General features: G+C 38.9%; 1 protein-coding gene across 9 annotated transcripts in view; it reads right to left on the bottom strand.

The window, feature by feature from the left end:
- PES1 (Esterase/lipase/thioesterase family protein) overlaps window positions 1-22,429 on the bottom strand; it is a 774,423-nt gene that overhangs the window by 48,583 nt on the left and 703,411 nt on the right. For all 9 annotated transcript variants that reach the window (XR_016253909.1, XR_016253908.1, XM_089403248.1 and 6 more), the window contains one exon: window positions 6,190-6,275. Coding sequence is in view for 7 of the 9 variants with exons in the window: in XM_089403248.1 (XP_089259374.1) it covers window positions 6,190-6,275 (86 nt within the window). In the remaining 2 variants the exon portion in view is untranslated. The remainder of the gene's footprint in view (window positions 1-6,189; window positions 6,276-22,429) is intronic.

Raw genomic sequence — 22,429 nt, 5'->3', positions numbered from 1 at the left:
TTTCGATATTTGCCCGTAGGAAATTGCAAGTAATCTGTTTAAAGGAATTTAACAAATAGGAGAAATATCATCAGTTGCGGTAGTAGGGATTTCGGTTTAGGAATTTTCACACTTGAGTATCAACAATTGATTGGTGCACTGATGTTCCTTGTGAACACCCATCCAGACATATGCTTTGTAGTGAACACCTTGAGTTAATTCATGATTGAGCCCCTCTATGCATAGTGGATTGTTGCCAAACACATACTGAGATATTTGCATGGGACAATTAACCTTGGTCTAAGATATTCTAACAAAGATATATGACTGCATGAATACACTGAGGTTGATTGGGCTAGAAATATTATTCACGGAAAAATCACTTTAGGTTGTTGTTTTAGCTTGGTCTGCGATCATATCTTGGATGAGGAAGGAAACAAAGGTCTGTAGCTTTAAGCACGGTTGAGGAAGAGTACACTGCCGCTAGCATGGCTAGTTGTGAGGCAGTTTGGTTGAGAAAGCTCTTTGGAGAGCTATTTGAGCAGGTCCTGGATACTACAGTCATATATTGCGACAACAAGAGTGGGATTTGATTGGCAGAGAATCTTGTATTTCATGACAAATCCAAGCATATTGAGATCAGGTACCACTATATTTGAGACATGGTATAGAGAGGAGTCGTAAGATTCCATCACATATCAATTGACGAGTAGATAACAAACATACTCACCAAGGCTTTGCCGAAAGGGAAGTTCTTGGTCTTTAGAGAGAAGCTTGGACTAATGTATGTGACCCTCTTGGGTAAGGGTCCTGGCTGATCGAGAACACTGAGCATAGCTCTTCCCCCCTATTTGAGCTAATAGGGAGAAGAGTTGAGCCTGAGAGCTCCTGGGGTTAATGAATCTCTAGACAATAGGATGGTTGTGATCCTTACCCCCTGAGGTAAGTTGTATCTCGCCTATTATCACCATAGGGTGTGCTTGATCCTTGTCATTTATGACAAGTTGGGTATCTCCCCCTATCATGATTGACAAAGTATACCCCAGTATGCATCCTACCCACAAGCAGGGGCTTGTTTGGATTGCTTGCCCGTCTGGCCAATGGGTTGAGATGACTTGAGATGGTGTGATCCTTGCATAGCAAGTGGTATCTCGCTGAAGTATAGAGGATGCAAGTGTTCTACCACTTGACTCTTCAGGATCAACTTGGGAAGATCAACGAACATTAGGATGAATGTGATCTCTACCTTATATGGCAAGTTTGGTCTCGCCTGTTGACTAGACAACAAAATGGATGTGTTCCTTACTGGTAGATGGATCTCACCCAATTATCACTGGATGATAGGATGGATGTGATCATTTCCTTCTATGGCAAGTTTGGTCTCGCCTGTTGATCCAACAATAGGATGGACGCGATCCTTGCCTGGTACATGGATCTCACCTATTGTCATTGGATAGAGGGTTGTTGCTTAAGCTCCCCTATGATGTCAAATTCTTCTTCTTTTAGATTCAGAGACAACATTTGACTTGATGATAATGAGACATTTGTGATGGGACATATTTTGCAGTTAGAAATTTCTCTCTAGCTGAGAAGGAGTGTTAATTTGGCAGCTCAAAGATAAATTCCCTTTATTGGACATAATTCCTCATCTAGAGAGACACAAAATTGCTCTTTGAAGCACTCAATTTGGTCAAGGAAAAATGTATTTTTGATGTGAAAACCCACAATGGCACAAAAGTCAAGGTCGACCTAAGGGACAAATTAGCCCTCCTCCAACACCTATAAATACAAGTCAAATTGCTCTCATTTGGATATCATCTCATCATACATTCTTCTTCTTGGAGGTTCGATACATCTGAGATATTGCAGGTCTTCATCCACACATGCGAAGACGAGAAAGGACAAATTGTAGGAGGCAGAAATCTGCCTTTGACCAATACTTTGACCAGTGTTGACTTTTGGTGTTTGGGCCTTGTTTGACTTGACCTTTTGGGACTATTTTGGAGGCTGAATTTCTAGGCACAAAGACCGAGGTTTTTTGGGTACGTTGACTGCAGTTGAACACATATTTGACTATAGGCTTTGACCACATACCACCTCTCTTTGTTGACTAGGTTTGACTAAGATTTTTCAGAGTTGTTTCGATTGAGGTTTGGCTAGCATTGAAGGTCGAGTTTGTTGGCTATTGAACGAGCTCTTGGAGGATTGTTTTGACTGTTGACTTAGAATAGTTAGGGCACATTTGACTGTTGTTGATTTAGACAGATGTGCAAACTTTGACTTTGACCAGATTTGACTATTGGCTCATCATTTGATATTGGTTGGTCGACTTTGTTGGTTGGTCAAAGGATTGATTTTGACCCATTGATTTTGGAACATTGTACTCTCTGCTGAACATTTTACAACAATCTAATAAGAAGAAGAATTTGTAAGGGTTTTCCCCCTTATGGGGTTTTTCCCTGGTCTTTGACCAAATTTGGTCTCTTGTCATTGCTTTTGATTTTCTCTTATTGTACATTGCATTTACTATTCTATCTATAATTGCTATTGATTACTGGAAGATTAAATTGATTGCTAATTGAAGTTAAGAATTGGGCTAAAGTGATTGTAGCAACATAGAGCAGTAGAAACTTAACATATTTCTTGTTGTAAGTGGCCATATTATGCTTTTATCTTTCTTTCTAGCTATGTCAACCTCTAGGGCATCATTCCAGGCCCGACCCAAGTTGTGGAAAAGGGGAGGGAGGGACTAACACCTTGTGGACCCAATGGACAAATGTGGACCCAAATGGGGAAAATGTGAAAAAGGCCTGTAATGAGTGGAGGGGAGTGAGATATATGGTGTCGGCTAAGTCACCTGACACGGGGATTCGGGACACGTAGGATTCGGGATTCGTGGTGTCGGATTCGGGACACGCTGACCCCCCGGAACAGGACACGTTACGACACGTTATATATTATTTTATTAAATATGTATATATATATATATATATAAATTTATAATATATTTAAAAATATATATATATATATATATATATATATACATTAAAAATTAGATATTAGCATATTTCTTATACAAATTTTAATTAATGATATAATGAGTCACATGCTATATCTAATGTGATGTTAGCTATAAAGTTAAATACTAGATAACTATAAAAAAAAAAAAAAAACAAAAAAAATATTGCATTAAAATTCATTAAACTAAAAATCATCCTCAAAGTTGCTAAAAACAATCATATTCCTTACTCTCTTTATATTTACTAAAATTAGAGTTGAACCAATACATATGCTTTACTAAAATTAAACCTGAACCAAATACATATGTTTTACTAAAATTAGATCTGAACCAATACATATTTTGAGCTTCCTGAACATCGGGCTAGGGATCCTGTACGTGCAGGTGGTGCTTTCACCGAATTTCAACAAGAGAAAATCATGTTTTAAGTATCCCGACGTGTCGACGGCCTACATTCTCAATTTCTCATACTCGTCTTCACATGGATCATCGTACTCTCTCTAATTAGATGCACTGCTGACACCGCCTGGACCATGGTCACTTCAATCCGCACTTCAATCAATCCCACTACAGATGCTTATTATTTTTATTTGTCTGTCAATGGGTTACAGGTCGATTCTCCTCGCTCAGCGCTGAGAGTCCGCTCCTTGTCTCGCCGCAACAACACAACTTGCCGCACCAACTGTCTTTGCATACCCGTCAACCAAGCCGTTTAAAACCTAGCAAAACGAATCAGAAAGACAGGACACGCACAAAAATCGTGACACGATTTGGGAAAATTGCGGCACGTTAGTGACACGACGTGTCAGAAAATGACACGACGTGCCCTTCAATTTGGACACGAATCCGACCAGAATCGTGTCGGATTCGACCGATTCGGGATTCGCCAGGGGGTATGAACGAATCCGGTTTCTTAGGGTGTCGGGAAGCAAAACCATGCAACCAAAATCAAGTTTCCCATGTAGTGCCACCCCTAAATCTAACAACCCATGAAGGAGATCTCACGGGATTAGGATACAAGAATAACCATCAAGTTGAGGCAAGGGAATAAGAGTATAGTCAAAGCCCGTTCTTTCCGCCAAATCCCCCCATTAATCCATGCCCAAATGTGCCCAAGAAAAGCAAGCATAAACACCCAATTACATAATGAAAAATCATATCTTTGGGGTTGGATGGCCCACCTTCAAACATACGATCATAACAGATGAGCGAGGGCACACAATGGCTAGCTCAGGTGGCAGAGAATTATAGCACATTGAGCTATCGGGTGGCTGCAAGGGGCTACTAGCTGTCGTCTGAAGACAATCTAGGAGAAAATTTCTCCTATAGGGGTCACCCACTGGTGGTGGGTAACAGTGACTACATGCAGCGTTGTGAAGATCCTGATAACATCCCGATTTTATCATGAAATTGCGATTTTTTGGCCTAGCCAGTGTTTCCAGAATTTTACTGATATTTTGATGGTATGTTTGCCATTTTTTACCAATATTTTCCTGATTTTTACGATTTTTTACTCTTCCGTACCCTTGCTGATTTTATCCCAATGTCAATGTTTGCATCATTGACTACATGTAGTATCTAACCTTATATTCCTAACACCTATGCATGAATTTGAGGTTGCAATTCCGTTGTGATGCATTCCTTGTAAATTTAGTACTGTAGCATCCGAAACATGAAAAGCACAAATGTGCCCAGTATTGCCAGCTCAGCAATTCTGCTTGTAATGTCCAATCAATAGATCTATACATCGGGATTGATATATGATCACCAGATAAAGTGATAAGAACAAATGTCCTTTCAGTAAGGCATTTCTTTTAACGTGATCCCCTTAAAGGCAAGGCCTTCAATACTGCATGCATGCTACCAAATGTCCTACAACTGACACAGCTTTAATATCTGGCCGCCAAATGTCTTTTTGGCCTTTTGGAGAATGGAGAAAGTCACTACAAGGTGTAGAGAGGTTTGTGTTCACATAAAGTTCATCAGAAAAAATTCATGCATTGAAAAAGTGCGTAAACCACCTCAATGGACTCTTGTACAAAGGTACACTGGGGTATTAAACCAACTCATTGCACTTTTATACAAAAGGTGCAATGATTTACCTAGTGGATGATGATAAATGATGAAGGAAAACTGAGTTATTTTCCTTTTAACATTACGTTCAAAAGTATAATCATTTTATTTGAAAAAACCATCATTTTGTCCATATAATACATTAAAACATCACTACTTTGTACATATTTTGAAAAGACTTACCTAGAGCTTCTATGATTCAGTTTAATGACAAGGAAGATGGTCAAAGGCTTTCAACACGAGATTAATAAGCTACCCTTAGAAATACAAGCCAACTCTTGTCCATGCCTTATTTTCTGGGAAAAAATACAGTTTTGTTCTGAAAAGCTAGTGGCAAGAAGCAAGGTGATTGGGCTTGTATTAACACCAAGACCTAGGTTCAAATCCTCCCAAGTGGTGTAGATACACACCTAATAGCACAGCAGCTTAACCAAAGAGTATATAAGATTTATTTCTCGAAAAAAAGAGCTACAAATGGACTGGTTTAAATAATTTCAGAGAAAGTATTTTATTTATGGAACATCTAGGTAGTTTACTTAAACAACTCTGAAGGTATATTTTCCAATTGACCCACCTTACAGCTTCAAAGTCAATCTTGATTGTTCAAAACAACGAGGCCTGTGATTATAGAGTACATGACATTCTCTCCAACATGCTGATTAAAACATGATATCGGATGGAACCTTTCTTGTAGAACTATCATACTTGCAAGATGTAGTTTACTGTTTAACTATATTATTTCTTATAATAAAGCTTACGTGTAGCAAGTTGTGTGCAAGCAAACATAGAATGGATTATTCACTTGGAAATATTCACGCTATCTGTCGAGAACAGACAGATCCAAAAACATGTCTCGACAATTAAAAAAAATGCTAAGGAAAGAAAACTTGCTTTTAGCAAAAGAAAGAGCTCAGAGGGATTCCAAAGCCGTACAATAGAAACTTGAACTAATTTCATATGAAGAATAAATGGATCAAGCAATGAAACATGATGAAACGAAAGCAAAATGTTCTTTCCAGTTGCATTATGTTTTTGTTTGCCATATTGACAGTAGAAACAATAGATTTTTAACTGGGGTATATTCTTTTGTTGAAAGGGATGGACATTTCTAAACATACCTTACATTTGGTACATCTCTGTTGAGTTGTTCAATCCAGTCTCTTATGTATGGTATCTTTATCATATCATCGTAGTCAAGAAGCAACTGCATCATATCAAAGAACAAATTTGTTTCTACGTTGTTACATCTGGGAAAAATTTAAAATAGACTGAAGATGTCAAATATTCTACAGTGTTTGACTCGATTAACATTGAATCAACTAGACATCAGAGGCAGTTGTGACTGTTTCATTTGATAATAATCAATATCTTGTATGATTTCTTTCAAATAAGGTATAGTTGCTATGATGAATATCTATCCCTAGAAATAAGGGGACTGTCTCCTTTCAGGGATGGCCTTCTAAAAAGTATCTAACAATTACAAATTTTATGTACTCACCATGACATTATCACCTTATATGTACCTATCTTGGCTTCCTTTACATCAAAACCAATTTAGCATCATAAAAGCAATTCAATACTTCATTTACTATTTTGATTTTTTTAAAATAGTCATATATTTACAGAAAAGTACCTACAAAAATATGTAGGAAGCTTATATAGTATATACAATGAACATCACAACCTCTTCCTCAGAGCATCTAATGCTGAAATAAAATCAGAATACACTGCAGGATCCAAATATTGAGCATCTTTGATCAGCAGCACACCGTAGCCAAGAGCTGATGGTGGACGTCATCTTTCCACACAAAACAAAAAGTAGACAGAGAACTGAACTCATGAGAAAAACGGCCTTGCATCTAATTTCCAAAAGAATAAAAAATGCCAAGATCCTTGGCAATAACATATCCCTGTAAATGTAAGACCAACCTAAAAGTGATAGCCTCCAAACATAGTAGAGAGAGAGCTAGTGGACCTTGCCCTGGAGAAACACTAGAAATTAATCCTCAAGGTACTTTAAACGTTGCTTGACAAATGAACACTCCCAAATATATGCTTCATTGTCTTTGGGAAGTGGAAAACTAGACAAAGGCCATCAGAAAGTCAACTTTTGGGAAACCTGGGCTTGGACAAAAGGCACTAATATACAAGTCTAGATCCATTTTAAATTTGGATCTACCAAGTGCCGAGGGGGATCAAATCTCTTTTCACTCTAAAGGAGGTTTGCATCTTGAGAGGTTTGATCTCTTTCGGCGCTTGGTAGATCGAGTTAAAATGGATGTAGGATGGTTAAATTATTAATTATAATTATAATTATAAATATAATTATTAATTATATGTTTATATTTTATTTTTATTTCTAATTTTATGTAATTTGACCCAGTCAAAATATTAAACAAGACATTGCAACATCTCTAATGTCTACCATACTATTATTTTGATTTTTTTAATTTTTCTCCTTCATCTCACCTTACTTTCATTTCCTGTCCTCTCAGCATAAATATTGCACTGATTTATTAAGGGAACTTGAAACCTCTTGTCATGCTGCATCTCATCACCACCCACGCACACTTTCATTTCCTGTCATACCTTCTATTTTCATTGTCTTCACTACCAAATTTTCCTTAAGCTCAACCATCCTCTCATATTAACCTTTACCGAATCAATTCACCACATAAATCATGAGTCTGAGAAATTATACTTTTATCCACGTAATCTTTCATTATAATATATATATCCCCTAAGATCAAATAACCCTCCACTGCAACCCACATTTTTTATATCATTTAAATTTCTTGCCTCCTCGAAAAGCTGCAGCCAAACTTTATCGTTAAACATTTATCCCATACCAAGTCCAAGATTTTAGATTGCGTTATCTAGGATTTATCAAATATCTCTGTTCGGAGGAAGAGCCACATTTGCTGGCTTGAATCGTGGACATTAAAAATGTCTAACACGAATAATCTGGAAATGCTTAACATAATTACTATTCTCACAAAAGCTGTTGATTTGGAGTTAAGGGTTGTTATAAAATAGTGAATGAAAAATGACATTGAAATATGCCCAATACCAAAAGTTGTTTGCAGAGCTTTTAAAAATGATTAGCACGCAAAATTAAGTTTACCTGGATACATGCACTTCAAAGTTTCAAATCGTTGAAAGCGAATGGATAAAATTTCCGAAATCATTGACAGCCGTTGTTTAAAAAAAGTCGTGGATGGTAGGATTTAATGCACGGATGGGTGCATTGAGCACCTGGTTCAAGGGTTCCAGGGTTGAAGATACCAGAAAACGTTGGAGATCATGAAAAGTTGATAACCACCGTTTTTTCTTACACAGTGACTATGTCAAAGGACTTGATTCAACAATGGTAAAATAAACGCAGTAAATGAAAGTATTGCCTATTCAAGGCGCACTGCTGGTGAACTTTTTTCCAAAGTATTCCAGGTTACAGAACACGGGTGGTACTACTTGAATGAGCAGCGCCCCAAGATTAGAGCAGTGTCTAATTATTATTAGTTTGTGAAGTTTTTGGCCCAGCGATTTTTTTGGTCTCTTTTTGTTGTTTAAAATCCATTTTCGAATAGAGAAATGGATTTATATGGCGTGTTGTGTAAGCAAATTATTAGTGGTTTACTGAGAGAGTTCTGGAACTTGCCTTAATAAGAATGTTAAGCAGATTCTCCTCACTCAATTCAAAACTTTTTATCTACTTTCAAAAGATACCAAACTATCAATGTCATACCAAGCTACTGGCATAACTATCCTTGTGTATCGATGATTCATAACCTTTTTCCTAATTTCAAAATATACTTCTTTATCAAGGTAATAACCACCTATCGGCATATCCATCTCTACGTCTCGAAGAACTTTTATATCACTCTTATGCACAGTACGTGGTGGTTTCCAGCACACACACATTTCGTTAAAATTCTGCAAACCAATAAGATAAAACTGATACTTAAAATTGAGATTTCAAAACTTCGAGCGTAAATTAGGTTTTCAAATTGGGAGAAACTGTTTATGGACACCGAAACTGTTAAAAAATTTTAGGGCATCAATTTCTTCCAAGTTTCCAAATGAAGAGAAATCCTTTCCTGTTTTTAAAAGCTACAATTTAATTAGTAAATTTATTGATAGGATCTTGAACGATTATAGGGGTATAAATTTCACTCGTCAAATACCTCAGATCTGCACGTACTTTGAGTAAGTCGCTCAATTCACATTCCATATGGAGATTACGACTTTTCCTGTTATTTTTGGTTCCTACACTGGCATATTTCAGGGATTCTCTTCTCAGGCATATATATTATAATCCATATCATCAACGCAAAGGAAAGCCTACATGGTGCGTCCATTTTAACTGCCCGAAAATTGGCCATTTTTTAACTGCCCATAAATTACCGACGGTTTTCCCTATAATTTTTTGTTCTGCACTCATATTTCAGGGATTCTCTTCGTAGTGGTGACTAGATCTATATCATCCATATATATTATAATCCACATCATCAATGCAAAGGAAAGGTGTATCCCTATTTTTATTTTCTTTGAAAGGTGTAATATCCCCATTTTTATTTTCCTTTATAGTACAGTCAGGGTGGATTTCTCGGGCATAGGAGGACCAAGTCACTGGAGCAGGATTATTCTATCAGGGGGATTTGACGGCGTTCAGTTGACATACTCATCATTATGAGCAGTTACGCACAACTTGTTTTGGTTCAGTGGCTTTCTGATAATTCCCCTAAAACGGGGTTTTTATTGAGCATAAATTAATCGTGCTTAAGGTGACATTGGAGGAATATCTCACAAAACACTTTAGTGTAATAGCTCGTTGGAACCGAAACAAGAAGATCTACAAGATGGGATGTTAAAAAGTGACTTGCCATTTTCCTTGATTAAAATGATTTAATTAGTTATTTAATTAAAAAAGGAAAAGATTAATTAAGGGGAAAATGCCAAAAGTGACTTAAATAAATTAGAAGTCACTTAAGATGAAGTAAAAGGGGAGCTTTTAGAATAATAATAAAATAATAAAATAAAATACTTCTAGAAGATTTGAGATTTATTGTTGGGCTTTTAAAAGGAAGAGATCATTTGAGGACATCTTGGATTGTTGGTATTTTTTGTTTGATGAGATTTGGAGAACATAGTTCCCAACTTCTGTAGCCCCAGGACAGAAACCTTCTAGTTTGCTATTGTGTGTTGGACGAAAACCCAACACTCTTGAGGAGATTTTACCCAAAAATCTCATGGTGCTTCAATGGAGTTTTGGACAGCAGGTTTGCAGTAGTGCTCATCAGTCATTGTCCATTTTGGAGGCCCAATCCAACATCATAGCAGATCTTCTAATGGTCGTCATAGCAGCGATATTCCACAACAAGATTATACTTAGATTGCCCAATATATAATAAAGTTATTTTATTCCCATTTCTGTGTTATCGTAGCATTTATGGTTTTATTGCAAAATTTTACTCATTGTGTTGCAAATTTTATAATGCAAGTGTGTGATTTTGTGTGGCTTCAAGAAGAAATTTTATGACAATGTAATTTTGGTAAAACCTTAGTAATTTATAATTTGGTATATTACAGTAGTATTAGAGTTGGTTTTCCACGAGTTTGAGGGTTTTATTGCAGATAGAGTTGCTTTTGGAAAGGTCAAATTCTTATCAGCCATGGTTATCTTTGAAAAACTAGGTTCGAAGGCTTATTTTGAATGTGCCAAATTCTTTTGTCAGAGCCAATTTTTATTGCAAAAAGTATATTTTTGCTGCAGATGCTAGATCATTGCTGAAGAACACTTTTATCGCTAGGTTTATCAAGTTCATCGTTGTTTGCAAATTTGTCACACATGTAGTAAATGTCTTAGAAAGTTTCTAACAAATTTTTGTAGGTATAATAATGATTCGACAAATGTCAAATTTGAGGCAAATGTTGTTGTGAGAAGTCAAAAAGTGTTAATTTTCCTTAGGGCTATATTGTTCTTTTCTTTGGATAATTGCAGTATAATCTTTTCAACATTTACATATTGCATTCACCCCATTATATCATAACATCATCAACAATCATGACATGATATTTTTGCAAGAGGATGGTAGACTGGAGGAGTCTGGAGTTTCTTGGCAGACGAGGGAGGATATTTTGGATATGGTGGTGCATCCATCTTAAAGATCTACCCATTGATGAGGTGCAAACATATGCAGTGGTAGCTAGCAAAGTTGCAACATTTTCGGACAACAACCCTTTCTAGGAGTACATAGATAGAGCTTGCAACACAAGAGAGGCAAGATTTCTTGGACAAATCTTGTTGATTGACCAGGAAAAGTAGCATGAGTTGAGCATGGACCAACATCACGATAATAGAGTTGTCCCATACACAAGTGTCCATGCATTTGATTCTTCCCAAAGGATGGATTGGCGGTAGATTATGAGTTGGTATCCTATTTATGGAGTGTCATTCTTGGTTAGAAGCATAGTACAACAGGGGCCTTTAGAGATGAGGGATACTACATGCTTTAGTTGGGTGCAGGATGTAGGTCGACCACTCATCAACATTCCAAAAAAGAATCAGCATAGTGGGATTGACCTTGGTCTATGCCAAGGGGTGGACTAGAGAGATGTGATGAGTTGGTATTCTATTGATGGAACAACATCTATGGCCAAAGACAGAGCATAGTCAGAGCCATGGGACATGGGAAATGATTAGCCATGGTGGCATTGGGATCCGAGTGGATCTATTAACGACAAGTTGAGTCATAGATGGTTTTGGGATCCCGGTATTGGGGGATCTGTTCATGTTTGGGTAGAATGGAGGCATGTTGTCATCTAGTGGTTCATATGGGATCTAGGTATCAGTTTGCAGATGCCTTTGCAATGGAAGGATATGGATTGCTTGAGGGTAAGCAATCTTGGAGCGGGAGTATTTGTAATATCCCCATTTTTATTTTTCTCTATAGTAAAGCCAGGGTGGATTTCCAGGGCACGGGATGGCCAAGTGTAATGTTCCTTTTTTTGGTGTTCCTCATGAGATGGTTAAGATGGACTTTTAGCGCTGGGGTAGACAAGTCACAGGTACAGGTTCACTTCATCAACGGGCCCAGGGGCTTCTGGACGTGTTTCATGGGGTTTTGAGGAGCTTTTATGAGGTCCGATGGCATTCGCTTGGTATATTCCATTATCTGCACAATTTTCCTTTCGTTTCATTGCATTCCAACTACTTGCAAAAAACTGAGTTATTAATGGGTTTGACTCAATTAATTATGCTTAAGGTGGCATTTCAGGAGGAATTCTTGGCAGAACACCTTAGTGTAATAGCTCGTTAGAACCGAAACAAGAATATCTACAGGATGAGATGGATAGAAGTGATTTTTAGAGGCTTGATGAGGCATGGTAGCCAATTTACCATTTTCCCACATTAAAAATAATATTTTAATTAAGGGAAATGTGCTCAATAACTAAAATAATAATAAAATAGGAGCTTCTAGAGGGGCCCATCAGATCTATAAAAAGAGGAGGAGGCCATTAGAGGACATCTTGGATTTGTTATTTCTTCTTATATGAAAGGTTGGGAACTCGGTTCTCTACTTCCTTGGTAGCCCTATAACGGAAACCCGAGATTGGGCAAGCACCCATCTCCCCTTGGTGAATTCATCTAGAATTCACAATAGAGCTTAGCAGTGGCAGTTCAGTTCAGCTTTGGGAGGCCGGTGCAGTGCAGTAGATTATCTTGAAGGCCAACGTTCATCTCAGTTATTTTGGTTGTATATGCATGTAACCCCAGTTTATCTGTTATAATAAAAGATGAGAAATTTCTTGTTCATTGTATTGCAGTGCTCTGTTTGTTTTTATTTCACATGGCAATCTTCTGCTAAATGAATTATAATTTAATGGTAAAATTTGAGTTGTGTTCAATTTCTGCAAATTTAGCAAAATACCCTATTCAGGACATTACGGTGGTATCAGAGTTGGTGTTCCTACCAACCTGAGGGTTTTTCTTCACAATCTGTTGGACCAAATTTATCAATTGGTACGGGAGTCAAAATTGTATCGAAGACCAAATTTCTTCGGCTGAGTTTCTCTGATTTTCTTATTGAAGCCGAGCTAGTGGGTTTTAAAGGCCAAATTGATAATTCTGGTGGATTGCAATTTACTGGAGCCTGCGTGACATTGAATATGTGGGTATGATCTGCGAGTGTGCATACATATTTGTAGTTTGATCAAATACCCACCTGCGTGCTGAATTTTGTTGAGCATTGGTTTGACTTCACCCTGAGTTGCTGAGCATCTTCCAGAGTTTGTCATTCCTAGGTCGAGATGCCAATTCAGGGTGAGAACATACTACTCTAGGAGGGTCGAATATCATTTCTAGGTGATCAACTTCAAAGGGCAACAAAATTCATTTATTTGATTTCTAATTCGCTGAGAGACCATGTGGCTTGCGTAATCTTCAAAGGGCCATGTTGCTTCATTTTAAGTTTGTTGGCGTCATTTCGTTGCCAAATCCGAGTCAACATATTCTTTGTGCCAAGACGGTCGGACCGTGAGCGATTTGTAGCGACAAATATCCTTGATCTAATGAAGAACGAGGGAAAAATTTGTGCCATTGTGTTGAATGGATGTCTGACCCATGTAGTGCGGTTAGAGTTTTAAAAAAATCGGGTATCGAAAGACTAGGGGACGCAAAGGGAATCGACGTTTATTTTCCAGTCAAAGAAGTTGAGGCTGATTGGAGTGATTGAGATGGTGCGGTTGAATTGGATCAGTTCAGGTGGCGGCGGAAGGCCTCAGTGGCGCAGATTGTCTAGCGCTAGACTGACAACACTTAGATTAGTAATGTCTCGGGCCGCTAAGAAGGATGTTTCGTAGTTGGCTGACAACTCGTGGAAAAGGGATCTACGATCACGTGGATTGAATTCGATCTGATTAATGTAAGGCAAAGGGGCAATGATTGTTTGTCACTGGATCCTGTGCGCATAATGTTCATGAAGGCCGACCTGTGCACAAGAAGAGAAACGTAATTTCTGGTGCGATTGAAGTATGCGTGACAAAGAGATTTTTGTCCAGCTGTGTGACGTACGAGTACACAAGGAACACCAGGAGTGGAACAATGATTTATGGAACGAAGAGCTAGGATGACGAGCCTGAATGCCCACTTCTGTTGGGTGAAAGAGCAGTGAATGTGCATGGAGGTCACAATTTTGAGTTGGGTCCATACTGTAACCATCAATTCGAGGAGCAAAAATGGTGGCAGACCAGACAATTTGAATGCGCATCCTAGCAAATCAAGCGTCGTGGCCACTATATGACAAGGAAGTGCGGGCAACAGGTTGTGGAATCAGTTTATTGAGCAGCAACGCACTTCGAATTGGCGGGCACCAAGTCTATGCAGGGATTGGGAACGAGCTACTTCAGTTTCTGCTGGAGTGATTTCATTATCAGAGGAGAATAAGTATCTGTCAAGGAAATGAATAGGTTCATTACCCCGTGAAATTTACCTCTGTTCTTGTATTTATTTGACCATAAATGCTTGATGGAATGTTTTCGACAAAATACACCTTAAAATTTGTTGTGATACTTTAACAAACTTGGATATGGTACATTACAGTACTGGTGCAGGGGTATATCAGAGTTGAGGTCTGTAAGGGTTTGAGTAGAGAGAGGAGTTACCAATTTGTTGTTATAGTTGTCTTGAGTCAGGGTGATGATTAAGGAGTTTGTTGAGCAGAAGCTTATATGGTTGTAGCTTTAATACATGTACAGTTTATATGGTCCATGTCATTAACTGTTGTATATCTGGGATGCTAGTTATCCCACTGCTAGGAGTAAGATAAAGCCTATGTGTTGAGTCTGTTGGTAAAAGGTATGCAGGCTGAGTAGAGGCTGAGTAGAGTTAGTAAAATTGCATCTTGTATGGTTAAGGGCAGAGCATATATCACTGTAAAATCATTATATACTTTTGTTGTGATGTCAAGTCATGTAAAAGTCAACTTGATGTACTTGTCATCATTGAAGAAAAACATGGATCAAACCTTCATCAGCTCTCTTAATAAACTAGCAGCAACCATCAACCGATCCCTTTCCAAAGGGATACTTACTTTGCTACAACACGAGCAGCCACATAAAAAACATGAGTTGGGGTACAAAATTTATGCACTTGGAACAGATTTGAGATGCATGGGAGTTACAACAAAAGCCATTCTCAAACTAGAAGAACTTGCTTCACTTCTCTCCAAGGTGCATCAGTCAGATGGGAAGAGCTTGGTTTTGGCTCTAAAACCAGCCATGCTTGCTCTCATACAACACAAATTTTTGGAGAATCCTTGTGTAGGGATCACACTTCCAGTTGCTTCTTGTCTTAGTAGTATCATGATGTTGACTGCACCTATACCTCCTTACAGTGATGGCCTTATGAGGAGAGTCTTCAGAGTGATAGTGGAGACCTTTCATGATTTGGATAGCAGTGAGAGCCCTACCTTTGGGAAGAGGCTAGAGATTCTAGAAGTCATGGCCTTGGTTAGATCTTATGACGTCATGTTTGAGCTGGAGTGTGACGATTTGATCCTGCAGATGTTCCAATGCTTCTTCAGCATTAGGAAACATCATCCTGACACAATCATGACACACATGCAGTCCATTTTGTCCTCATGTATGGGAGGCCATGATGCCATTTGTAGGAGGTTGCAGTTTAGGTTGTTGGCCATTTGGAGGGAAGAACAATTGGTTTCACTCGCTGCTTATGAATTAGCCGAAAGGTTAGTTGAGAAAAACATTGGATTGTTCAAGAGACGGTTGACCCCGGGGGAGTTGCAGTGGATTTATGGCGACCAACCATGCAACAAGAATGAGATGAGGAGGAAGGGTCTTTGCTTCATCTGCAAGGAACCTTGGGGACTTGACCACTCATGCTTGAGAGATGCAGAGGAGATGGCAGAGGTAGAGCAGGAGGATATTCCTTCTGTCTTTCAAGATGAGGACTCTTCTTTGGATGAGTCCATGGGGTCATACGAGGATGCCTCTAGGGAGCATGAGCAGTCATGTGGAGTTGTTGACAACAGGCCAGATTTATATTTTGATGTGTACGGTGAGCATTTAGTGGACCTTATGGTAGATGTTCAAGATGATGAGTCATCAGTGATGATTCAACAGGAGAAGCATATGGTGGAGCATGAGTCAGCTCAGGAGGATGATATGCACAGTATGCATGATGAGCCTTTTGGGGAGAGCCAGTTGGAGGTTCATTTTGAGCCCATGATGGAGGAGGATGAGCAACGATCCTTGGGGCCAACCATTAATGAGCAGTAGGCAAATGTACAGACAACTAGCAGGGTGGCCGTATTTGCAGACACATGTCTTTAGGGGGTGTTGGAGTATGACAGGACAATTTTGCAGGAGATTGGTGGACTAGAGGAGCGTGGAGTTTCCTATTAGATGAGGGAGGTGACAGTGCATCCATCTTTGGGTCTACCCATTGATGAGGTGCAAACAGATGTAGTGGCAGCCAACAAAGATGCAATATTTTCAAGAAACAACCCTCTCCAAGAGTACATAAACAGGGCTTGCAACATAGCTTACCCACTTTTTCCCATTAGTGGGAGAGGCAGGATTTCTTGGACAAGTTTTGATTGACCGGGTAGAGCATCAGGAGTTGAACATGGACCAGTATAAGCCTAGTATACATATTCTTTGCACAGGTGTCCATACATTAGATTGGTGGGAGATCATGAGTCGATATCCTGTTGATGGAGTATCATTCTTAGTTCGGGGCACTGTACAACAGGAACCCTTAGACGAGAGGGTTATTGCATGTTCTAGTGGACAGTAGGTTGTGGATCGATAGTTCATTAGTATTTTAGTAGCACTAGCCCAACATCAGCAGATAGGGTTGACCTCGATAAATGCTAGAAGTTGGATTGGAGAGAGGTAATGAGTTGGTACGCAGTCGATGGGGCAACATTCACAGCCGAAGCTATAGCCTAGCAAGAGCCGTGGAGCACTGATGCTTGGTGGCATTGGGATCCAGGAGGGCTTATTGATGACAGGTTTAGTTAGAGATTGGTCTGGGATCCGGGCATTGAGGGATCCATTCTTGGTGGATTGACACAGAGGCATAGCCTCACCTAGCATTTTGTATGGGATCCAGGCATTGGGTCTCAGCCGCATTGGGCCACCAGACTGGTCCACAGGTTTGGATTGCTTGAGGTCAAGCAATCTTGGGGTGGGAGGACTTGTAATGTTCCCTTTTTTGGTTTTCCTCACGACATGGTTAGGATGGATTTTCAGGGCTGGCGCAAAGAGGTCACAGGTACAGGTTCACTTCATCAGCAGGCTCAGGGGCTTTGGAAGTGTTTCATGGGGTTTTGAGGAGCTTTTATGAGGTCCAATGACATTCGCTTCGTATATTCCATCATCTGCACAATTTGCCTTTCGTTTTGTTGCATTTTGACAACTTTCAAAAAACTGAGTTATTAATGGGCCTGACTCAATTAATTACGCTTACGGTGGCATTTCGGGAGGAATACTTTGCAGAATACCTTAGTGTAATAGCTCTTTGGAACCAGAACGAGAAGATCTACATGATGGGATGGATAGAAGTGATTTTCGGAGGCTTGAGGAGGTATGGTGGCCAATTTAAAAGAATATTTTAATTAAGGGAAATGTGCTCAATGATTAAAATAATAATAAAATAGGAGCTTTTAGAGGGGTCCATCAGATCTATAAAAAAAGGAGGAGGAGGCCATTAGAAGACATCTTGGATTTGTTATTTCTTCTTGTATGAGAGGTTGGGAACTCAGTTTTCTACTTCCTTGGTAGCCCCAGGTCGAAAACCCTAAGGTGATTTAGTGATATTGGGCGAGCACCCATCTCCCCTCGATGAATTCATCCAAAATTCATAGGAGAGCTTAGCAATGGCAGTTTAGTTTAGTTTTGAGAGGCTGGTGTAGTGCAACAGATTATCTTGGAGGCCAACGTTCATCTCAGCTATTTTGGTTGTATATGCATGTAACCCCCCAGTTTATCCGTTATAATAAAAGCTAAGAATTTTTCTGTTCATTGTATTGCAATGCTGTGTTTGTTTTTATTTTACATGGCAATCTTCTCTTAAATGAATAATAATTTAATGGTGAAATTTGGGTTGAGTTTGATTTATGCAAATTTAGCGAAATACCCTGTTCGAGACATTACACCAAGTCATGAGAGCAGGATTACATCATCAGGGGTTCTAGGGGAGTTTTGAAGATTTTTTATGGCATCCAATGACATTCTCTTGGCATATTCATTATCATGAGAAGCTCCACACAACTTGTTTATGGTTCTATTGTTTTTTGATAATTCTTGTAAAACGAGTTTATTATTGAGCATAGCTTAATTAATCACTTACGGTGGCATTCCGGAAGGAATATCTGACAAAACACCCTAGAACCAGAATGGGAAGATCTACAAGATGGGACGCTGAGAAGTGACTTCTAGTGGCTATAGAGAGTATGGTGGGTGATTTACCATTTTCCCAGATTAAAATGACTTTAATTAGTCATTTAATTAAAAAGGGGAAAAAATAATTAAGGGGAAAAGGCCAAAAGTGACTTAAATAAATTAAAAAGTCCTTGAAGATGAAGTAAAGGGGGAGCTTTTAGAATAATAATAAAATAATAAAATAAAATACTTCTAGAAGATTGGAGATCTATGTATTGGACCTTTAAAAGGAGGAGATCATTTGAGGACATCTTGGATTGTTGGTATTTTCTGCTTGGTGAGGTTTGGAGAACATAGTTCCCAGCTTATGTAGCCCCAGGACGAAAACCCTCGAGTTTTCTATTGTGAGTTGGACAAAAACCCAACGCTTTTGAGGAGAATTCACCTAGAAACCTCATGGTGCTTCAGTGGAGGTTTGGAGAGAAGGTTTGCAATAGCGCTTATTAGTCGCAGTTAATTTTGGAGGCCCAAACCAACGTCATAGCAGATCTTCTAATGGTCGTCATCACAATTATATTCCACAGCAGGATTATATGTAAATTGCTCAATATTATAATAAAGTTGCTTTATTCCCATTTTTCGTTTTATTGTAGCATTTTGGGTTTTACTACAAAATTTTACTCGTACTACAAATTTTATAATGCAAGTGTGCAATTTTGCATGGGATCAAGAAGATTTTTTATGGCTTAATGTATTTTTGGTAAAACCTTGATAATTTATAATTTGGTATATTACAAAAGTCTACGCGATGCGTTCATTTTATTTGCCCATAAATTGTCCATTTTTTTACTGCCCAGAAATTGTCTGCAACAACAGCATGAATCTAATCACTTATACAATTCTATTTGCGGCGCACAATATTAATAAGGTTGGTGAAGATCAAGCAAACCTCTCATCAAGCGAAAGATAATCAAGAGTTAACTTCTTTACATGTCTGAGCCAACTTTTCTCGGCATCAAAACAATAAAAGAAATTCAAACTTATGAGGATTGAAACAATAGATGAAATTCTTATATGTTTTAATATTTTTAGTTGAGCTAATTTTTTGTTATATTTATTTTTACAAGCCGACATCTAAAAGTTTTTGACATACAATCTTACATTACGCCTACACATCTCGCCCATATTGGGCTATAAAGCGCCTCTTAGCGCAATAACCAACCAAGCAAATACTCTCAACTTATAAGAAAATTGAATATACCAAGCACTATTAAGCCTACAAACCCATATGTCCTTCGCATTTGTGGATAGGTAGTTTGCATAAGGACTAGGGTAACAAGTATCTTTGAAGAATCATGGAATATAGGTGTTGAGTGTCATACTATAGAAGCAGAAAACCAAAGCACCAACCCCAATCTCTTAAAAATAGCCCAGGCATCCCAGTGTTCATTTTAGACAACTCAAACTCTTAAATAAGTCCTCTCAACTCCATAATCAACATATAGTGATAGGCAAGAAGACCATAGTCTAAGAAAGATCAAGTACTTCCAAGAATGAGATGCAAAGAATCCCACAAATCTCCCTAGAAGAAGATGCCTTTTTCTATTGAAATTGCTAACTTGAAATCAAGGCAATGTTGCAACTCGAGATCCTTGCTCCTGCCTGTTACTCGATCACATCTAGGGTTAAGTTGGTAACTAGAGGAGATTTTTTCTCTTATGATCTTGAATACAAACAATAGTTCCACAATTGACATCAGTGTTTCTCTACAAACAATTGCTTGGATATGTTCTCGCACCATGCTCATCTCACTCATTTGACAATTTTGGTGGTCAACAAACAAGGTACATCTATTCATTGTTCCATATTTAGTGCTATTGACATGTATTTCGCATAAATGTAGTGAGTTGAATTAGATAATGAACCATGATGCTTTGAATGTTATGAACCATGCACCTTAAAAATGATAAGAAGCCAATTATTATAGTCAATGTCAACTAGGAAACCTCGTTTTACAATGAATATAATGTATAAGACAAGATTTGATTATCCTAAGAATAGGTCTCCTTGGTACATATAAAGGAGACAAAGGGTACAATTATAATGAAATGGTTCAGTGAAAGGTTCTGGATGACATAACAATATAACAATAGAAATGCAGTAATTCAATATCTAAGGCTTAATAAGGGGTTTTGTGTGAATGCTTAGTAAGGAAGGGGTCTATGCGCTCCCCTTTCTGCATCCTCGTGCATCTCAGCTTCTCCTCAAGATACATCTTTCGCTCCTCGGAAGATCCCTTGTATAGCGTAGCAAGTGCCTCCCACATCTGTCGGGCAGTATCTTTGCTAGCTATGTGAGACACCACGTGATCTCAAACTCCATCGAGAATCAGCCTCTTTGCTTTCGCTATCTCCTTCTTGTAGGCCTTAAGTGGATCTACATCTGTGGGTAAAGCTACCACGACATTGATATAAGATTTGAGATCGTTCTCATCTAGAAGACAAGAAATTCTTGCCTTCCAGATCACATTGTTGGAGGCTCCCTCCAATTGATCCTGATCTCTCAGCCCTGATGCTTCCATCTCTACAAAAATGTCGAATTCCTCCTCTTCTCCTCTGCGTAGCTATTGACTGGCTCTACGCACTCCCTGCTGGAGTGGGAAAATCTACTCATAGCTACTGCTGCTTTGCTAGGAAAAATCAAACTTCTGGGTTAGAAGTCCCCTGAGAAAAGAATTCCTCAGTTTGTGCTCTTCCTTCCCCCTGACGCTATTTTGCACTAGCAAACTGCTGCAAAATAACGATGTCCCAGCTAAAGATCTGCTCTATAAGGAAAATACTGCATCTCCCTCTGCCTCTGGTAAGATTTGATCTGGAAAATCTAATTCTGTCGACTCTCTTAGAGAAATAAATTTTCCTCAAAATCTGACCCTCCTGGCCCAAGGACTGCATTGCCTCTTGAGGATTTCAAACTACTGCCTCTGCAGAGATTCAAAATTCCTCCTCCCTTCTACTATTGAGCTCTCTGGCTTACAATCTATGGTCTAATACCATGTGAAAATTTGGCTTACCCCGAATCCTACCGCAACAACTGATAATATTTCTTCTATTTGTTAAATTAATTAAACAAATTATTTGCAGTTTCATACAGAAAATATTGAAACAGATACACTGCATCCTTCACAAATACAATATTGCGGAAAAAAAATAATGCTCGAAGAATAGATGCACACACACACAAATAACACTGTTATTTTTGGAACAATGTCCCGAAAAAACCCAACTTGGGAAAACTAGTGTAGCAGCCGAGGGTTTTATTATTAAGCAGTAGTAAATCTGAGTACAAATCTATGGAAGCTCACATCTAGCTTTTCATATAGAGAAATAACTGACAGGAGATCTAGTGAGAAAAATATCACTCCCACCGGTGATTCGACATTGACCTTGGCTCAAGATGAGCTGCCCCTTGCTGCCTCTGCACTACCTCTGCGTCAACCTACGCAAATTTGCATCCCACAACTCGAACTAGCGTCTCTCTCACTATTTGACCAGCTACTCTTTGAAAAATTGATCCTCCTGGCCTCCGGGCCCCCACTCTGGCTTCTGGCACTGAATTTCGACTTCTCCTCAGCAAAATACGGATCTCCCTCTGAAGCTCTGACCGGTGATCGAACACTAATCTTGTCTCAAGATGAGCTGCCCCTTGCTGCCTCCGTGTCAGCCTACGCAGATCTGTGTCCCACAACTTGGACTAGCGTCTCTCTCGCTAACTGATCATCTGCTGTCTGAAAAATCGATCCTCCTAGCCTCTGGGCTCCCATTCTAGCTTCTAGCACTAAATTTCAACTTCTCCTCAACAAAATATGGATCTCCCTCTAAAGCTTTGCGCTGCCTCTCTGTGGCACTCATTGCATCTCTGTTATGCACTCACTGATTGGAGAAACTTCCTTCC

The sequence above is a fragment of the Pinus tabuliformis genome, chromosome 2_1 (assembly GCF_031772625.1).
Source record: "Pinus tabuliformis cultivar Carrire ecotype Pingquan chromosome 2_1, CPIR1, whole genome shotgun sequence".
In the NCBI taxonomy this organism is placed as follows: domain Eukaryota; kingdom Viridiplantae; phylum Streptophyta; class Pinopsida; order Pinales; family Pinaceae; genus Pinus; species Pinus tabuliformis.
The sequence above is the reverse complement of the archived record's forward strand: the minus strand, read 5'-3'. Positions and strand labels throughout refer to the sequence as shown.